Raw genomic sequence first — 20,038 nt, 5'->3', positions numbered from 1 at the left:
CAGTAGTGTTACCAACCAATGCGTTCCATCTTCTATTCAGCAGCTGTCCTATAACAGAAGGATCAAGTTTCGAAACATATCGGGGCTGGGAAGGATTGTGTAATTGTTTAAATGGAGTCGCAACATAAAGTCTAACACGGGAGTTGTGAACCAAAAAAAAAAGAAGACAGAATGAACTGTAGCTGAATTAAAATGAGGACGCTCGAATGTCAATTGGTCATTCTCATTTCCACATAATTTTAAGTATTTACAAAATGGAGCAATTGAGCGACAGGCTCCAAGTTTGTTGAAAAGAAAGCAATAAGCTCCGACGTGGAGGTAAAGATTTTGCTACTCGAAGTGATCCCGGGACTCCGGAGAAACATGCAACTATTGTTAGAAGTTTCTGTTAGCCCAACATTACCGACAATTACTTCAATGCGATGAGACTTTGATACCTTTAAGAACTCGCACATGTCTAGAAGTGTCATTGGTGTTTCCTTTGGTAAAGCGAATAACCAACAAGGGCAGACATCAGAAAAGTCCATAGCACCTGCACATTGAGTGCAAATTCATTAGCGGCTTATCGAGTGGAACAGGAATGCTAAACAGTTGGAACAGTATTACATTTCTTTTTGACCAAATGACACAAGGACCGTCCGGTTTCAATTCCAAAGATGCTAAACCGCTGGAACAATATTAGGTTGATTTTTCTCTCAAAAACAAAAAAGGGTTGCTTTTGATCAAATGAAATAGGGACCATCCAGCTCTAATGTTTGATCCCATTGTTGCAACAAATGGTAGCAGATTTGGAGATGCTAACATGGTTCACGAATGTCATTTTCAAAATTCAAATTCATTGGAAAAGCAAGCATTTAGAGTTCCAAAAAGCGTGTAAACATGAGTAAAATCCAAATTGAAACAGACACAGATTACTAAAGGAATTATAAGTACCGTGTTGATAGCATGCCATCTCTCCAGCCTTTTGATTCTAAACTGCATATCCTCAATTATTCCTTCCAAAGGAGCAGCCTCCCTGCTCGGAGAGGATTCTGAAGCTGAGCTGCTTCCCTGTCGGTTTGGCCACAGTAATATAAATACAGCAAAATCATCAGCCACTCAACCTTGAAAATATATTAGAAGTTAATTTCTCAAATAATGGTTAGCTCTTTTAGACTTAGCAGAAAATGATGATCAGTGGAAGTGGAGTAAGGTTTTCTCTCATTTATGCAGTTTGTTAAGTGGAAAGATGTCCTGGCGCTCTCTCTATATATGCTACGTATTTCAACATATAAAATTGGACAAGGCTGGTCTTACACTAATTTCCCCTCAGCTAAAATCAAATTTCACTATCAGATGGCTGCTATCCCATTCAATCATAGTAAATACCTGAGATTGTATAAATTCGACAAGTTCCTGCAACCTTGCAGCTTGTTGAGCCTGAATTCCACTGTAACTTCTTTCCATTGCAGGTAATCTTTCCAAAATGATCTGGAGATAACTCTGAAAGTACAACAAAAGGGCCAGCCCAAACAATGAGAGGCCAGAGTAGCCCAGTGCTAAAGGTAAAACTATACAAGCAGAACTCGAGGCAAAACCTTAGTTGTGTATGAACCATCTAGTTTAAGTGTCGAACCAGCAGCCGCCACAGCTTCCTTATTAACCCCCTTGATCTGTAAGTAAGGACTAGGGGTGTCTTGCAGATGATCAACCTCGATGAGAATCTACACATCAGAATAAAATGAAACTCATTCAGAAAGCCTCGTCTATGACAGACCTTGTGTATGAGAAACAGAACACAAGTAATATGAAATACATGAAAACCTGGCATCATCAAGCATTAGTACATAACATTATGAAACTAATTATAAGGCACTGAAATCCAAAACTGTTGTTGTTAATTTAGTTTATCAATATCTATGGTTTGGATTTCATATGAAATTTCCTTTAAAACAAGTTCAAAATAACGAAAACTCAAAGAAATTATTTTTGACAAATTTAATTAAGAAGAAAAACAGAGTGAGGACTTGCACAATTTTGAAGCTTGGATGTATAAATTACAGGAGCTTATAAGTATAATGAAGAGAAAAAAATCCAGGGATATTATACCTTTCCATCTTGGTAGATATATGCAGATGCTTCAATGTAAGCTACTGCTTGATACCTGACATCACATGATAACAGAAAACATTTCAATGACTTGTACAAGAATCTACCAGTTCTTCAGCTGTAAAGCATTACAAAGAAGAACAGCATAACGCTTAATTGAAGTAGAAAATGTTACATTTAGACCAACAAAAGTAACAAAAGTAAATGATAACTTTGTAGTTTCCAAAATAATGACATACTAAACTGCTAAGACAATAGGTTTGTGTTTGTTTCCAGCAGTTCAGTTTATATAACTGATCAAAAGAAACAAACTGCTCTTCCCTGATATCCAGAAGATGAAAGAATTGCTCACATGCTATGATACAAATGCACAAGGATGGACCAGAGTATTTAATTGGTGAAAGGTTTTGAGCATGTCAACTCTCCAAATACAAAGACAAAAGGACTCAACAAGATATATATAAACACATACTATAGCATTTATTTTTTGTCTTAATTGGGAATGAAAATGTGAAGATAAAAAGAAAAGCAAAATCATGCATGGTCTTACCCGAGGTTAAGAAGTCCAGCAACTGTGCTGATGCTGATATCAAAATCCACTTTTGGTTGAATTATAAAATTCCCTTCTCTTAAAGGCTAATGTTGAGTACATATAATATAAAAGTCAAGCATTCACTAGAATATCTAAAACAGAAAATACATTATAATTGACAAGGAAAAATACCATATAACTAATGCATTATATACAAACCTCCCGTATCAACAATGCAAATCTACCCTCACAGATTCTGACTCGTATGCAATCACCATCTGCCAAGTGTCCATTTGTAGGAAGTCCAGGGAGCCTTAAGTATATATCAATGAAATTCTGAACAGAACTGCACAACTTCACAGGATCTAGGATTTTCAAAATATCTTGATAAGCCACCTGTTAAACATCACAAACAAAAAGTATGTCAGATGCAAACCACCGTACATAAATCTTCAACAGAATCATCATATAGCCCACTTGCCTGCTTATTACTCTTCAAGACAAACAAAGAACTCTCAGGGGAAATAACAGGGTCAAAGTCATTCCGAATTTTGAGCTGCAACAATATAAGAATACTGAAAACCCGCAAGGTTAAACTTGCAAATATAATCCTCAGGAATGCACTGTAACAGAACATCAGTATTTTGAAGAGAGCAGTAATGTATACATAACATTAATAGCAACAGTTTGTGTTTCCAACATAAAAGATGTAGATGGTTTAGTGTGAAATTACACCAACATAAATGTGGAAAGTGAAGAATGGTAGTCATCTCCAGAAAGATCTGAAACAAAGGCATTTCAGAGATTCTATCCAATCCATTTTGATATAAAGACAATGACAAATTTGATCTTAGGTTGATTAAACAATACATGACTAATGGCTTTCATTTATTATGAGACAACCAAACTGACCTTGATCTTGTTTCTTGGCCAGCCTAGGGACCTTACCTTTTCTACTAAATGTGATAGATATTTCTAAAATTTTCCAAGAGGCGTCTCAATACAAGGCCTGTGTTAGTTATATGTACATGTGTCTCTGCTTGTGGGAAGATAAAACTATTGCATGGAAAACATTGAAATACTTTTCATACTAAAACTTAAAGAATAATAAAACGATCAGACAATTGGGGTCTACTAACATGTGCATGAACAAGATGTGGTTCAATATGCTGCTGGAAAATTGGAAACACTGTCATCATGATCTCATTTTGGGACATAAAACAGCCCCCTCTACTTTTATCCCTTTGAACTTGAGAAATAAGATGTGAATGAACACCACCAACCTGTTTTCACAAAACAATGAAGTTACATCACAACTAAACTAACTCATCATCAATTGAAAACTTCTTTAGAAATCAGAACACCCACACACACACACACGGTTTCTCTGAAAATAAAAGCTTAAAAGAGGGAATGCAAAGTCATCTTACAACAGCAACCCACAAGTCAAGTGATATTCGGATTTCAGGATGCAGAGCATACACCCCTTCAAAAATGATCTGCAAAAGCAAGAATGATTTAAAAAGAAGTCCACTAGCATAACATTAACTTAAATCAAAACTACTGGCAAAGGATTTCATAAGTGGAAATATCAATTGCTATGATCATATAAAACTGTAAAGATGCATTGCATGAACATTTTTTTCTCTAATTAGCCTGCATGAACATTAATAAAACTTATAGCCAGCAGACCAATTCTACCATACAGAGCGAACAGCCTGCGTATAATGTACAGCTGAAAAGTAATAATTTTGTCAAAAGTTTGTTTGACCCTTACTAACATCTTCAAGTTCCATTTCCACTAAATTCTTAACTCCACTAAGCATTTATCTAAAATACTCCTAAGCAAATGTAGCATTGAATACAAGCATTTAGCACCAAACTTAAATATCCTTAATGGGGCAGGAACAACAACTGAAGACCCAGGGTTTAGAGTTCAGTTAGGTCAATGAGAAGCAGTACAAGTTCAAATTCTGCAACGTTCACCACTTGTTTGTCATAAATATGCCTTGTCTTAAGACAAGCTTTAGCATTTTGTGGGAAGAGATTTAATCACGGGTGGTCATAATATTTTTAGAAGGCTCGCGTTGTGAAGTCTCCATACAGGACTTGATGATGTAAGACATAATTTGCAAGTTATTAGCAAATTTTCAAACTGGTTGAAATAGCTTTTGTACACTTCCCTTCTTTCCGTTTCCTTCTGTTTTGCCTACTCTCTCCTCCTTTTCTTATCTTATCTCCGTCTCATTCAGATTGAGAGACCTACGTTGTGCACCGTCGCCCACACTTTCCCTCTATCCCCTCTTCTTAATTTGTTATTATTAGCATTATTATCATTATTCTAATTTTCAGAGCACAAGGAGAAACTATTATTAGAAAGAAATAATTCTACAGCACAAAATTGAGAACAATACATCCTCCCAAAAAGGGAAAATGAACAACAGTCTTGATCTAAACAATAAAGCAGTCCAATCCTTTAGAATATCCACTAGAGAAGCACACCTAAAAGCAGCTGCTAGATGACACCACAAAGAAGCCAAGAAAACTATCTTATCCCACAACAACAACCCAAACATGAAGTGATTATTAAAACTTGCATTTTTATCCATCCAAATGCACCAAAAAACTGCACTGACAGCACATCTCCATAAAGCTTTGCAATGTTTCTCCCTTTCAAAACGCACCAAAGAGACCAACAAAAATTGTTTACTCTCCTCAGTATGGCCCAAGACCAAATGCAAACCATCATTGCCACATACTCCAAGCTGTAGGACAATGAGGAAATACCTGAATCTGTGATTCTTCATTATGATGGAACATAAAATATTTACGAGGAGATAAGACTTTTTGAGATCCTCCAATTATCAAGAACTTAAAGGACACTTTGCACCCATGGAAAGTTTTCATTATTTCTTACTTCGAAAAGGTTTGAATCCTAGCACCTGCAATTTGCATAACATTTTATACAAGGCTCCACTAGAGATAAATTGTCCTTGTAAAAATGCCTATTTGCGTAATAACATGAATAACAAAGCCACACTGAAAGGATAAATTGTCTTCACAAAGAATCTAGTGCATCTCTAGCTTCCCATAAGCTTAATCCTATCATAGTATGACGCCTTAGTATCAGAATAAGGTTCCTAATTGAAACAACACTCTAAAACTTAAGCATGCAAGTAGTGTACTGTACCATAGCCAACCTTTGCCTCCCCGTTGACACTTTGGGGTTTATGTCAGAATGTTTTTAGAGGATATCTTTTCTTTTTTATTCTAGAAGTTTAATGAAAAGAACGCCAGAGAAATGTTATCGTGTAATATATCACTGAAAAATAAAAAAATAACCCATGATAGCAAGTTCCAGGAGCAATATAGGTAAGTGTAATAACAAACCACACCACAGTCTTCAGAAACTTCAAGTTCCTTGAATCCACTACGAGCACCAGTCTCCAAATCAAACATGGGTACTTTTGTTCTTCTACCATTTCTTATGTCACCAATATTCTGAAAAGGAATTATGAGAATAATAATTGTATGGCAAATGCAAATATTTTTCCAGGAACTTAAAAGAAAAACCAAATGAAATAAATTTGACTTCTCTTCAAAGCAATTGTCTGCAATTTCTACCAGCAAAATGCAGATTTTGTCACACTATCTATAAGCCATAATTACAGAAGAACAAAGAATATGTATCTTCATCATATTGCTCAAGTGAATATGAAAAGGTACTAAATTCACATATTGTTTGACAACCTAAGGGAATTTGGTGAAATAATTGCATTTCAGAGAAAATCTCCCAAATTTCAAGTGAAAGTTGCATACCAAAGCAGGAAAATTATAAAGCCTGTTGAAGCCTACACATTAAAAGAAGAAAGACTTAACAAATAAAAAAGGAACAAACAGTTTGTTACATGCATGGAAGGATGTACAAACAAGTATATGCCAAGTTGCTCTAATGAAGGACGTAAAATACTGCAACAGGCCAGCTAAGGCTTGGGCAGTAGGAGAATATTCTTGAAAATAAAAACCCCCAAAGAATGAGGAATCGGCCAACAGTCTTCTAAGAAAAATTAGCAGTTACTAAACAATAAGGCATTCCTTAAAAGTACCCTTCTTTTCCCTAAGTCAAACCATTTAAAGGAAGAGAAACGGATTGTGGTATGAGAAAACAGAAATACTTACAAACCAAAAGGAGTTCTCATAAATGATAAATGCTAACATGATACGGGAGGTCAGGAAATATGAAATAACAAGGTGAGATCAGGGATACAAATTTATATATCCAAATTATAACAGAATTTGAAGAATTCTCAGATGTCATGCTTAGATGATGGAGAAGGATGCTGGTGTATAGATAGATCTCTACTAGCCACTCAAAGTATGAAACAAAAGCTTGACTAAACAAATTTATATTTTTACTCAAATTCTGTTCTCTAACTAACATTTCCAAGTAATCTAACCAGACCAGACAGAACAAATAATAGAATTATTAATGTACAAAAGATCTCCATAAGATGAATAAAATTATGTCATCATACCTTTGAAAGCAAAGACAGATCAAGAGAGCTAAAGTCATCATACTTAAAATCCTTCACTAGTTCAGATTTAAAATAGTTTTCAAGGGAAACTACTTCACACCCAACAATGTTAGCCATTTTGCGTGCCAAACTTGTTTTTCCAGATCCACTTGGGCCTCCTGCAACAACAATGAGAAAGTTTTTAAAAAATAGCAATATTTATGAAAAAAAAAAAAGTAAATTACTAAAAGAAAACACCATAAAGTTACAAGAAATTAATTCCTCAATGCAATATTTTTGAGTGTCAGACTTGCAAATTCTAAATTTAGGATATAGGGACGCGGTCTAAAAATTTCCAAATTTCAGCTACACTTGTTCTCATATATTCTATATATAATATTCATTTTTTTTTCTTCTGAAATATGAAAAATAATCTTAAATTAATTACTATAACTACATATTTTGTTGAATTTATGTGGCCAGCCCAATAAATAACAACACCATATAACCTAGCATATAAATTATTCTCAGTTTCATAATTGTCAAGGTCTAAAATTAACATTATGAGAGAAAAAGCCCAAAGACAAGATCAATGATCCAATAAGAAAAAAATGTAACAATCACAAAAAAAAAAAAAAAAAAAAAATTGATTGTGATTTTTGGAATTTAGAGAAAACTTAGAAGAATCCCAAAAACATCGTCAACATATGCTATTTTCGTAGAAAATAAAAAACATGAAAGTTTTCCAATCAAATAAAATGCTATGTCTGAAAAAAACTTGCCATACCCAACCCATATCCTGTACCAGTACTTGGGACATGTCTTTTCAAGACAGGTATGCCCTGGTAAAATCAGGGGTCTGAGAAACAGAGGTGCATATCACTGTTCCTTATGCAATTGATAGAACAAGTTGAGCAAATAAGAGATGGTTTGATACGGTTTCCATTTTCTATTTTTAAATATATATGTGTGTGTGTGTGTGTGTGAAAAGGATATGAAAACTTGTTTGTTTTTGTTTTCCTTTCAAAAAAGTGGTTTTCAAAACTTATGTTTAGACTATTAATCTATGATTTAGGACTTGAGATCAAGCTGGGATCAAGTCTAGTACATTTCAGGGTCAGGCTGGTACTAGGTCCAAAAGTCGATGGTTGGACCGGGACCAGTTCTAGGGCACCCTAGGGTCCAGGTGGAACTCGGTTGGGAGCACCCAATGGTCAAACTAGGATCAAGTCCAGGGCGCCCAAGAGTCGGGCTAGGACCAGATCTGGGATGCTTGAAAGTCAGGTCGAGGGATCAGATTCAAACACCTGAGGGTCGAGTTGGGATCAAGTATGGATTGTTTAGGCTACCATGAGTCAAAATGATGCTGAGTCTAGGACATCTAATGTCAAGACCAAGATGCTTGGAGTCAAGTGGAAACAAGGTTCAAGAGTTATGGGTCAATATCAATGTGATTGATAATCAAGTTAGGAAAGAGTGAGGGATAGGATTGTACAATACAATTTTGGATAAGAATTAGTTTCACTAATTCCAGTATAGGATCGAGACTAGGTGCATTTTTTGAAAAAAGAAAAACTGCCCTACAAAACAAGTTTATTATTTTTTAAACAAAAATATTTGAAAAAAAAAACAAATAGAAAACAGAAATGATATCAAAAGACTCCTAAGGAAAGTTGTAATTTGTTATAAGATGGACTAGAACAGCACATAATGTTGTCCTTACATTCAGTTGCTTCCTCATCATCATCACCCATTTGCTATTACTTCATTTGTAAAATGGAAAGATAATTGATTACATACCAATTTCCTATAGGCAAAGCTATTTAAACCATCAATTCTAACAACGATAATCTGTACTAGTGGCTGCTGGCATGAAGTCCCATTGAACACCTTACAATATCACACATTCACCAAAACTGTTATATGTATCACCAAAGCAAGATTTGTTTTTCATAGTCAATTACCAATATATAGGCCCAACAACTCATTGCTGGTATAGAACTTTATTATAATTTCCTCCACTATCCAACCAGTAAGATAATAAAATCTAGCATATAATAGAATGATCTATGATTGAGCTCTCCAAATTTTACCATCTTAGTCTTAGCATCTAGTGAATAGTAGGTTCACTAAGCTGAATACCGTTTCCATGTCTTCTAGAACTGATTACAGTAAACATTGTTAAATGAGAAATATGTATGATCTTTGACATCGATATTGTATTAAAATTCTTTATTTCGTGTATGAATACGCATTTTCAATCAACGTCACTCTCAAACCAAATTAATTAACAATATTATACTATGCTCAGGCTTCTGAGACCATTAACATGAGATTTAATTGTGCACATCAGCCATATGAAAATTATCAAGAATTTGCACCACCAACTGAACTACTTTCCAAAACACTATAGCTAAAAGCACAAATTATTTTCCCAAATGTGGGTGGGAGGGTGGGCACGCGCGCACGTGTGTGTGTGTGTGTGTGTGTGTGTGTGTGAGAGAGAGAGAGAGAGAGAGAGAGAGAGAGTTTTAAACTTCAAAGCATATATTACCAATTCCAACAATGATAGGGGAGCCTTTATTCTCCAACAAAGCCTGAAAAATATGTAAAATTGCACAAAATTACCAGACTGAGCATACCGGTAAGCTTCTTATACTTGAAGTATAATTTCGCCAACACATTTTAATTTTTTTTTACTTGTTACCTGTATTGCTTGAACAGCAAGAAGCAATCCTCTATCCAAGTCATATGAATCAGGCAGAGGTGCTAGCTTCATGTTATCCCTGCAAGTGGTAGAATCTGTGGTTGCTTCATGAGAGACTTCTGAACAAGAAACGTAATGATAACACTCCCAACAATATAGTTCATCACCAAGAACACTTAAAGAACATCTTTAACAGTTCTTCCAGATAGAGGACACTTACCTATGACAGAACTCCCATGTGATGTATCAGATGATGTAAAATGCCATGTTTCTACCATAGGCTCCATTTTAGATTTTGTAGGAGACCGAGTCCATGGCTGAGATAAATCCTCAAGCCGATTAACAAGGTTTGGAGTGGTACGGATTGGCCTTGGGGCAACAATAGCCCTTTCTTGGTTGCTTGTCGTAGAAGTATTAGGTAAAAGTGGTGGGGTATTAAGACGTGGTACACCTGCAAGTGGAGTTAGCTAATTGTAGAAAGTTGTAACTTTTGATCTTTATCAGACAAAGCAACCAAAATTCATAGACAGAGTATTGATCATTATCATGCCAATTCAAACCTTTTCTCTCAAGTATCAATTCAAGATATGACTTAGTGATCCAAGGTCCATTAACACCAATCCTCATTGCCTCTGCTCCAACGGTCTACATAAGAGAAGAATAGTCAAGATAAAATGTAAGCTTTGGCCAACAGTTCTCAAATGCAAGTCCAAGGACCAATCTAATTCTGGTATTGAACCAAAAGTAGCACATAAGAGATAAGCTATTTGCTGCAAGAATGGAAAGTGCAGACACTATCATACATATCATATAGATTGAAGAAAAAATGCAACAAAAAGTGGATGATACTATTTAGTGGAAACTCAAGCCGAGTTATGGAACATGTCAATAGAGTAATGAGTGAAGATACAGAAGCCTGTTCAGTTACATGCCAATCATGTACACTACATAACAAAATAAGAAATCCCCATCATGATTATTAGGTAAATTCTACTAAAATCTGGAACATCAGAAGATTCATGAATTCACATCCCCCCTCCCAATGCAAAACACTCACAATGGAGAATTTTCCTTCATTCAATCTCCCTGAAGCAAACAGAAAAAACCCAATGCTTCATGCAATCATGTGCTGAAAGTTATCCAAAATAGTTATTTGCATAGCCTTATGTGGAAAAAAATCCCGAGACGAGATCATGTTTCATGCCTATTTCTGGAACAATCCAAAGGCATTTGGGAAAATCACTAACTTAGCAGGATTGGAGCTCTCTTATTATTCATTGTGTTTTTACCTTCACTTTCTTTTTATTACTTGCTGGTGGATATGTTACTTTTGTAGATTCTAATCTTTCTAATAAAAAATATTTATCCCACAAAATATGCGCATGTGAATGTGATTGTGTGAGTGGATAGTGGTGATGGTGATGGTGATGGTGATGGTGATGAAGGTATAGAACTATTTTATTCTACAAATTATCCAATGCCTTACTCAATTGCTCACCCAAATACAAGAACAGAAAACAAATAAATGATTTATAAAGCCTCCTTCATGTTATCTTAATAAGAAAGATGGATCCATACTTTCCTATCCGTTCCCCTCAGCACAATGAATGTCTCACTAAGAGTATCAATGGTCTCTGATGACATTGAAAGATTGCCATTCCTAACAGATGAAGATGCCCGTTTATAACTCACTACAACAGTGTACCCCAAAGCCAGCAACCCACCGAGTGTCATTCTTCCAACCTGTCAACATTAAATGATTAAATAGGTGAGTAAAGCCAGCAGAGCTTGAGAATTCTGAAATATTACAATCTAATTTTTAAGAGAACTGAACATGCATTTCAAGTACTAACTAATGCTATCCTATAAAAACAAAACCCTATAAAACAAAGAGGAATCTACAGATTCCCAACAAAATTAAAAAACATGCATTTGAGAACTCTAAGCTACCAGTTTCAATAATGATAGGGTAACAGCATTGATTGAAAAGTAAGGAAGCCTATGCGTCTTGAACTTTAAGGACCATATACTCAGATACTATTGTCTAAATAGTATGGATCCTGTGCTGAAGCTTCCAGAAGACATCGAAATGTCCTTATAATCCATGGAATTTTTTCCTCGTATCTGTTTATTTTGAGTTTATGTTCATTGATTGATGGATAAGATGCCTGAATAGTGTATTCAGCCATTTGTAGTTTAGAGGAACAATGATTATTTCACACAGATTTTTCCACCTTCCCAAAGATCGCACAGTGTACCTAAGGTCCATGGATTCCCTTCTACAGGATGATTGAAACTAGTCTTACAGCATTTTTTGAAAGTTGTAGAACTGTACTTTAAGATTTATAGTTAGGGAGAGAAACAAGCAATTAAATTCAGCACATTGCACTTGCATTCATTTCTATCTGAAAAGTAAGGCTGTAAATTTATTCCTCTACATTAGCCACAGGTGTTCATTTCTATCTAGAATGTGATATTATAAATGTATTCCTCGATCATGTTTACAGTTACATGTGAAACACAATAGATTGCAGCATAAACAACCAATCGAATACAGTTTTTATATAACGACCTCTGCTTCTTCAGTCCAGGTTTAATGCTAGAATTGCAGACTGGAAAGTCCCTTACCTCAAACTCAGCTTTTGGCCTGATAATAAAATGTTTGTCAACAATTCTCTGGTCCCCGAGTGACAAATAGTATTTGATACCAGACTGTCGCACCTTGATCCAATCATTTGTCCGTGCTTCTTCACTTGCTGAAGGAGGCCTAAGGTACATCTCAATAAAACTGCAACCACCATAGAGTTCCAATCAGAATTATTGGCAATAAAAGCTCAGGAATAAACCACTTGGTTTTGCACTGATATTATGGTGAGAAACAGCAAGATAAGTGAGAATCACTAACTTATCTGTATGTGCTATTCCATGGAAGGCATAAGCAGAATGTCCACCTGGTGACTGTAGTGGCAGTTTAGCATTTAAGTAACATTCAACAAAAGGGTGCAAGTGATGAATAATAAGTTGCAGACGAATAATGAACTGCAAATTTAAAAAGAAATGGAGGGAAAAGTGAAGTCCATGAGCAATAACAAGAAGTGCAACAAAATGTAGTTCCAGACAACCGTCACTGTTAGGAAACAGCATTTTGCCATGGTCTGTGCATCATAAGCAAATTTTCTTTGCCGTTAAAACAAAATTTGAACATTACATAAAATCTTCAGCCTTCAATAGAATTTCACAACTACATCATTCACACAGTGAGCATGAAGGACATGGTTGGCTCTTGACGATTTAACTTAGCAATGAACTATGGAAAGATGAGTATACCTCACTTCTGCATTTTAGCTTGTAGATTGCTTCTCTAAATGATGAGACAAAGCTGTTGTTTATTCTGATCTGCAAAGTAAAACCACGGGATAAAACGCAATTTCAAAAATTGTAGAAGGTAAGGAAAAGAACCCTGACCTGAGCATGGTGAAGGTCTGGTTCAATGTGTTTCCTAAACATTGGGAAGATGCTGTCAATAAGGTAATCCAACGAGCAAGAATCCCCAATGTCGTATCGAACTTTAGAAAGAAGACTGAAGTGAACTCCGCCAACCTGATCCACCAACCACATTTAGAAATCATCATATTCGAAGCTGGACAAAAAATGATAGCTTTCAGCCTCTTATCCAAATTAAGATATAACTTCAGATTATAAGTTACCACAGCAACCCGAATATCCAGTAAAGAGCGCAGTCTTGCATGCAGAGCATATGTACCATCAACTATCACCTAAGAACAAAAAAAAGACATTAAAGAAATGAACACCACGGAAGAAAAGGATAATCATAGTAACAGTTGATTCCACTGGCCTACCACTCCAGATGATATGCTCTTTATTCCTTTGGAACCAATACGTCTCTTCTGTTGGTAATCAAACACTGGTATCAAAGTATCTTTTCCTTTCGTCAAATCCTATTTCCAACACAAAAAACCATATAAACATAGACAAAACCAACTTGATGCAGAATGCATTGGCATAAATTTAAGTGAAGTGATATACGGTTGCTTATTTTATAAAGAAAATCTTCTGACACGTGACCAGAATAGGTTTCTAAAGTATTATAATTATGTATTTCGAAGAACTGGAAAACCAGTCAACTTTAAATTATAAACTTGTCAAATGCACAATCCAATCCAATCAAGTAGCAAAATAATTTGAGAAGGAAATGCAAACCTCAAGATTTTGTACTAATGCGTCGAAGTCAATTGAATCCAAATCACTCACGTCATCGACTCCAGTGCGATAATTCTCCATCGATATAACAACACAGCCAATTACGGACGCCACCTTCTCTGCTAAGCTTCACAGATCATCAAACAAACAAACAAAGTATCAAGGAAATTGCGCCAGTAAAAAAATAAAATAAAAGAATTGTATAGTACAGAATACATACCTTGTTTTGCCTGAACCGCTAGGACCACCAATGCCAACAGTAACAAGACCTTCCTTTTTCTCTCTGAGCTCTTGAAGAGATTTTACCAGTAAATAATATCCGTGATCAAAAGACTGCATCAATCCAATCCAACAATTAATATTAATCTGAATTTTTAAAAAAATTAAGTAAATAACGGAAAATTATAAGAGAAGAAAAGCATACCACATGGAGAGGGAGAGATTGGAGGATGGAGGAGGAGGAGGAGGAGGAAGGAGAGGAAGTAGAAGGTTGCTGCTGGAAGTAATCGCGACCTCCTTCGTGGAATAATCGCTGAACAACCTCGTCATCCATTTGTCAACAACCGCACCAATCCTCTTTCTCTCTCTCGAGCCAGAGGAATCTAGTGCTGTTGCTATTAAAGAGAAAGAGAAAGAGTCAGTTTTATTGTTATTGGTATTATTGTAGTTGCTTTTTATTATTCTGGTGGTGCCTTTATTTTGCTTGCTTGCCTGTGTAAGCTCTCGCTTGTTTCTCTTGCCTTTCACGCTTTTCTTTCTTTCTTTCTCTTCGTTTGCTTCTGTTTTTCTTTTTTTTCCCACTGGTCTCTACTTTGGTTTTATTGATTAATGTCCACCTCGCGAATTTTTAAAAAAAAAATTGCAGAAAACAGTGTTATTTAAAAAAATAATCCTCGATGTAATGATTTGAACAAATTTTAACATTTCAAATTTTAACAATATATGAAAAAAGTTTCATATATTGTTAGCCTAGTTCTTTAGTTGAGAGGGTGTTGTGCATTTTTTACGAGGATTAGTTATGATAAATCATCTGGATTTTATGAATTTATATTTGAGATTTAATTTTTTATTTATAAATAATTCTTAATTAATTTTTAAATTTGTGCCTATTATTTGAGCATTTGACAAAATCTGTTAAGTTTTTTTAAATTACTAAATGATAAAGTTTAAAGCAATGTTAACGGAAATAGATTTTGAACCCAAAAAAAAAAATTCATCAATTTAGTTATCAAATGAATAGGTCTCCAATTGTTTGAATTCTTTGAATGTGAAATTGGATTACCTCTTAAGTTCTGTAATTGTGTTTTAAAATATTTTTTATTTAAAAATATATTAAAATAATATTTTTTTATTTTTAAAATTTATTTTTATATCAACACATTAAAATAATTTAAAAACACTAAAAACATATTAATTAAAAAAATTTAAATTTTTTTTTTAAAATATTTTTAAAACACATTAAATTTTTTTAATTGAACCCAAGCAATCAGACATATGGTTATGAAAAACAGAGATTGGATTTAAAATATGTTTATAGATTGCTTTTTTTTATATCATTTATTCGAGATCTTTCCTTGGCAAAATGATCTCTTTTTTACGCAAATTTATCGACATAGATTTTGTCTTCTGTTTTGTTTCTTCATTCATCAGTTAAGAAAAGAGTGGGAAAATAATTCATATTACAAACTTCAAAAAAAAAAAAAAAAAAACCTTTGCCTACTTGTCTAGAAAAAGTGATTTTCTATAAATTACTTTCAAATTTTTATATGTTCATCTATAATTAAAAAAAAAATATTCAACAAAAAATATTTTTAAGTCAAAGTAAAATTTAATTTGTTCTTCAAGAAAATATTATTTTTATCTTGAACGAAAAATATTTTTTAAAAATTATAAAAAAATCCAAAAAAACCTTGTTGTTTATTAATTATATCAAATTTAATTTTCAATCTCATGATTTTTATATATCGTATTTTGAATTTATTTTTTTTAATTTTATCTATTAAAATTAAATTAAATTTATTTTTATATAATTTTGATTTTTTTTTATTATTTTTATCTTAATATTTTCTTGATTAAAATTTTTTATCTATCAAGTATGGTTCACGTACTTTTGATTGTATTTATTTTATTTAAGATGATTTATAAAATTATATTTTTTATTATTTTTATTATTTTTAACTTTTTTATTTGTTAGATTTGGTCTTAATATTTTAATTATTATTTATTTTATTTTAAATTATTTAAAAAATTATATATTTTTAATTTCATTATTCTTTAGTTTTTTTATATGTTAATTTGTTCTTCATTCTCTTAATGAAATTAAAAAAATTATTTTATAACTAATTTTTTATTATATAAATAAATACTACAGTCTATTTTTTATTTTTTTATGATATTATTAAATATCATAAAACAATTCATTTTTTATAAAAATTATTTTTCATCAAATAAACAATAAACAGCAATCACATGAACACGCTACAAGCCCATGGGTATGGGTCAGAGGAAGTGATGTGCCAATGGGAAAAAATTGACAGGCCTGACTCCTGAGACCTGTAAGGCACAGTACCGTGAAGGAATAATCGAGAGAGAAGAAAAAAAATAAAACAAGTTAAACTTTGTCTGGCCCCATTTTTGAACGTGATGTGTTGTGTTCTTTTTTTAAAAAAAAAAAATCAAACACATCAAACCGAAAAAAGGATAATTTAACATAATTTTAATGGACACGGATAAAAGTAACTCTTGTGTATAAATATTATCAAGTAGATTTAAAATATAATTCAAATAATATTTAATGCATTAAAAATAATAATTTTATTCAAATTCGTTGGATAGTAATTAAAAATCTATTGAAGATTATGATAGTGTAACGATTCAAAAATGTTTTTATTTAAAAATACATTAAAATAATTTTTTTTTATTTTTTAAAAATTATTTTTAATATTAATATATTAAAATAGTCTAAAAATATTTAAAAATTTTATTTTAAATAAAAAAAACAGATATGATGTTTCCAAACCCACCCGAAATGTATAAGAATTTTTTTACCTGGTGAAGTTCGGATAGAGTATAGATTTTGCCTTCTCCGACCCCAAACAATAGGTTTCACACACTTCAGCCTCTCCAGTCTGACTTTCCTTCTCTCTTCTCCAATCTCCCGACTTTCCTTCTCAGCAGCAAGGCATCAACTCCAGCAATCTCTCACAATGCCAACGAATTCTTTTTTTTCCTCTCTTCTGTGAATTGAATACTGGGATTTTCTTAAATTGTTTATCGTTTTTCTCTTTTCTGCGGCAGAGTTATACTTTTTAATTTGGTTATCTGGGCAGTCTTGAAGGATATATATTTTTTTTGTTCAATTAGTTTTGGTAGTTTTTTTTGTTGTAGTGAAGGCTATTTCATTTTATAAATTGTTGTTTCAGTTTTGAAGTTCATTGATTGATCTGTGGGGAACATGTTTGAAATGGGCTTGTGGATTAGCACACGTTCTGTTCTAGGTCTGTTTCTGGGTTTTTTCTAGTTGTCGTGTATTTCAGTTTCTAAGTTTATTTGTTTGCTTACTATTTTCAAACAAACACTCCACTTGTTTTTCCTCTTGTCCTTTCTGTTTCCCCCCTTTTTGTGGCTGTTTATATGACATTAAAGATTGCATGGTTGTGTGCTTTCTATTGCTACTTGCCTGTTGCGAAACATTGCTGTTCTTTTGAATTATTTCTAGCAGCACGGTTGTTTCTTCACATACCTGGTTAAGATCAAGACTGGAATGACAATTCTACTTTAATTTTAGATTTTATTAATTTATTTACTTGGAGGTGGTTTGCATATTATTAGTTGACTGAGAATGTGGTAGTGATTTTAATTAAATGTATCCTCTTAAGAAATTATGAATTGATCAATAAATGAAATTTTTATACGGGAAACGCATAAATATCATGAAAAACGTGTAAAAAAGAAGCAAAAAACAAAACATCACATAATTTTTTTTAAGTAAATAGAACCATTAAATGATTTAATTAAAATAGCATTATAGGTATTTTTATAATATAATTTTAAAATAAGTAGTTTTCATATAAAAAAAAATATCACTTCCCGTGTTTTTTTTTTTTAGACGGGAGCCTTTATAAACATCTAGCCTGCTTTTATAAAAATCACCCCACACTGAAGAGTTAAACAACTAATTTTTAAAATCATTAAGTATTTTTTAATATTCTTAATTGCTTTGCTTTAGCGCATCAATAAAAACCATAAAAAAGGAGTTCAAATAGACTCTCGATCAGGCTATTTAAACTTTGGCTTGTTGGCTTGTATCTTGAAGCCTTGTATCCAAGAGTTTCTTTTTTTCTATCAATTTGATTGGTAGAATAATTACATCATGAGTCCTGCCGTTTTTTATTTTCTTAATCTCATCATAATCCTTTTCAACTCTCAACAATTAACCATAATTTTGTAATTTCAATATTTCTCTCTCGTTTTTTTTTAAAAAAATTCAATCCGATTATCTCGGTTTTTTTAATTTCACGTTCTGATAGCTACATGTTGCTTGTTTTTATGTTTGCCAATTGCCACGTTCTTTAAAATGATGTGCTTGTCTCCTCGGTTCGATTTGTGGGAGAGCTAAATCCAATGGAACTTTTGACTAGCTCAGAAAGTACACCTTGAAGTTACTATTTTCTTCACGTCCTCGAATGCACCAGCATTAGCACTAGCACTCTTGTTTTTCCTCTGTCGTGAAATAGAAGTCAATCTTCTTTCTCCTGTCGGACCATCGTCTACAACCTAAAAAGAATGGAAGTCTCGGGGTTTCCCAAAATATATTTAAATCACGGCGGTTAATGCTTCTTCACCGTCTATTTTCAGAACTCTGCCAGGCTTTTTGAATCAGCGTGCGTGTTCCGTCGAGGAAAACCGGATGGCACGTGGAATTTGTTGGAGGAGGAATTCTCTTTTTTTAAGGTTGTTAAAACACCGATACTTTGATTATTACGGAAATGTTTGCGATTTGGATTCTGGACATTTATTTTCATCGTCTCTACTCGAATCCAATGGCCCAGATAGCAATATGATTATTAGGAAACTTCCAGTGCAATTAATATTATGTTTCTGTGCATCGTTTCAAGATTGCAAGTCATTGTCACAGAAATTAAAATATTAAGTATTTATTGTAGTTAAATTTTCAGTAATTGAATACTGCAACTGGCATAGTAAATATTGAAATTTTATACTCTTATAATTATTTATCGATCTCTTTCATTTATGAATAACGTGTAGTAATTTTGTCTTATTTAAAGGATCGCGGTATTTATTATGCTAATGTTCAGAGCATGAACGTTTTAGGACCAGTTCCTTGAAAAAAACATTATTTAGCAAAGCAGTGAGGAATAGCCAAGCTCATTGTAGTCCTTTTATTATTATTTTTTCACTTTCTTTTTTCCTGTTCTAAAATAGAAAGCAGGCTTTGTTCATTTACGGCCATTTTAAAGACCAGTGAAAAATTGATTGATGGCTCGCGTTATGCATGCTATATTTTTTTCAATGTAAATATACTTAGGCAACAATAGTGTTTTTTAAAAAAACTAAGAGAGATTCGAGAGTCAGGTCATTCAAATTGTCAGTTTAATAACATCAATTAATTTACTAATATGATTAAAAGTAACAACAATAAATAAATTGAACAAAATAAAATTAATATGGGTTAATCCATAAAAACTATGATCTTAAGATTAGAATAACCTCGAAATAATGACTTGAAGAAGAATAAAGTCCATCCATGCTTATTGGGTTTTAAATAACAGAGGTTCTAGTCAGTTTATGGAGACTTGCCCCATGCAAATTATGTGGGTGCCACAATATATATTTTCATGGAATAGTGAGATAAATTGAGGCAAAAAAAAAAAAAAAACCGAGTCTTATTATAATGAGATAATAGTTTAAAACTTCAGTAATATAAGATTTAATCATCGGTTTATACTCGAATGT

General features: G+C 33.3%; 1 protein-coding gene across 7 annotated transcripts; it reads right to left on the bottom strand.

The window, feature by feature from the left end:
- Nucleotides 1-207: 207 nt before the first annotated feature.
- Nucleotides 208-14,858, bottom strand: LOC118039841 (uncharacterized). 7 transcript variants are annotated; one of them, XM_073411076.1, is made up of 27 exons: nucleotides 14,774-14,858; nucleotides 14,487-14,676; nucleotides 14,283-14,395; nucleotides 14,063-14,189; nucleotides 13,702-13,800; nucleotides 13,549-13,617; nucleotides 13,307-13,441; nucleotides 13,169-13,237; nucleotides 12,747-12,799; nucleotides 12,470-12,629; nucleotides 11,420-11,584; nucleotides 10,402-10,486; nucleotides 10,062-10,292; nucleotides 9,842-9,960; nucleotides 9,689-9,731; nucleotides 7,156-7,313; nucleotides 6,011-6,121; nucleotides 4,051-4,119; nucleotides 3,760-3,903; nucleotides 3,102-3,176; nucleotides 2,840-3,016; nucleotides 2,639-2,724; nucleotides 2,089-2,143; nucleotides 1,578-1,703; nucleotides 1,369-1,482; nucleotides 934-1,050; nucleotides 208-532 (listed from the first exon to the last, which is right to left on the bottom strand). In XM_073411076.1, exons 2-27 carry the CDS (start codon nucleotides 14,613-14,615, stop codon nucleotides 467-469), a joined length of 2,895 nt encoding a protein of 964 aa, XP_073267177.1. In that variant the 5' UTR covers nucleotides 14,616-14,676; nucleotides 14,774-14,858; the 3' UTR covers nucleotides 208-466. The 7 variants fall into 7 exon arrangements, with proteins under 7 accessions (XP_073267177.1, XP_034902531.1, XP_034902530.1 ...); XM_035046640.2 differs by having other exon boundaries at nucleotides 208-369; nucleotides 438-532; nucleotides 14,487-14,845; XM_035046639.2 differs by having other exon boundaries at nucleotides 14,487-14,845.
- Between the last annotated feature and the right edge of the window lie 5,180 nt (nucleotides 14,859-20,038).

This window comes from Populus alba, chromosome 8, assembly GCF_005239225.2.
Source record: "Populus alba chromosome 8, ASM523922v2, whole genome shotgun sequence".
NCBI lineage: Eukaryota > Viridiplantae > Streptophyta > Magnoliopsida > Malpighiales > Salicaceae > Populus > Populus alba.
Note: the sequence above shows the minus strand (reverse complement) of the source record. Positions and strands in the feature narration are given on the sequence as shown.

Excerpts from the sequence above, each read along its gene's own strand:
- LOC118039841 (XM_073411076.1), bottom strand. The coding sequence starts at position 14,615 with ATGGATGACGAGGTTGTTCAGCGATTATTCCACGAAGGAGGTCGCGAT. Across the intron at positions 10,487-11,419 it reads TGAGGGGAACGGATAGGAAA|ACCGTTGGAGCAGAGGCAAT; the intron begins GTATGGATCCAT and ends TCTCTTATGTAG. Across the intron at positions 4,120-6,010 it reads TTTCTGAAGACTGTGGTGTG|ATCATTTTTGAAGGGGTGTA; the intron begins GTTTGTTATTAC and ends TTGCTTTTGCAG.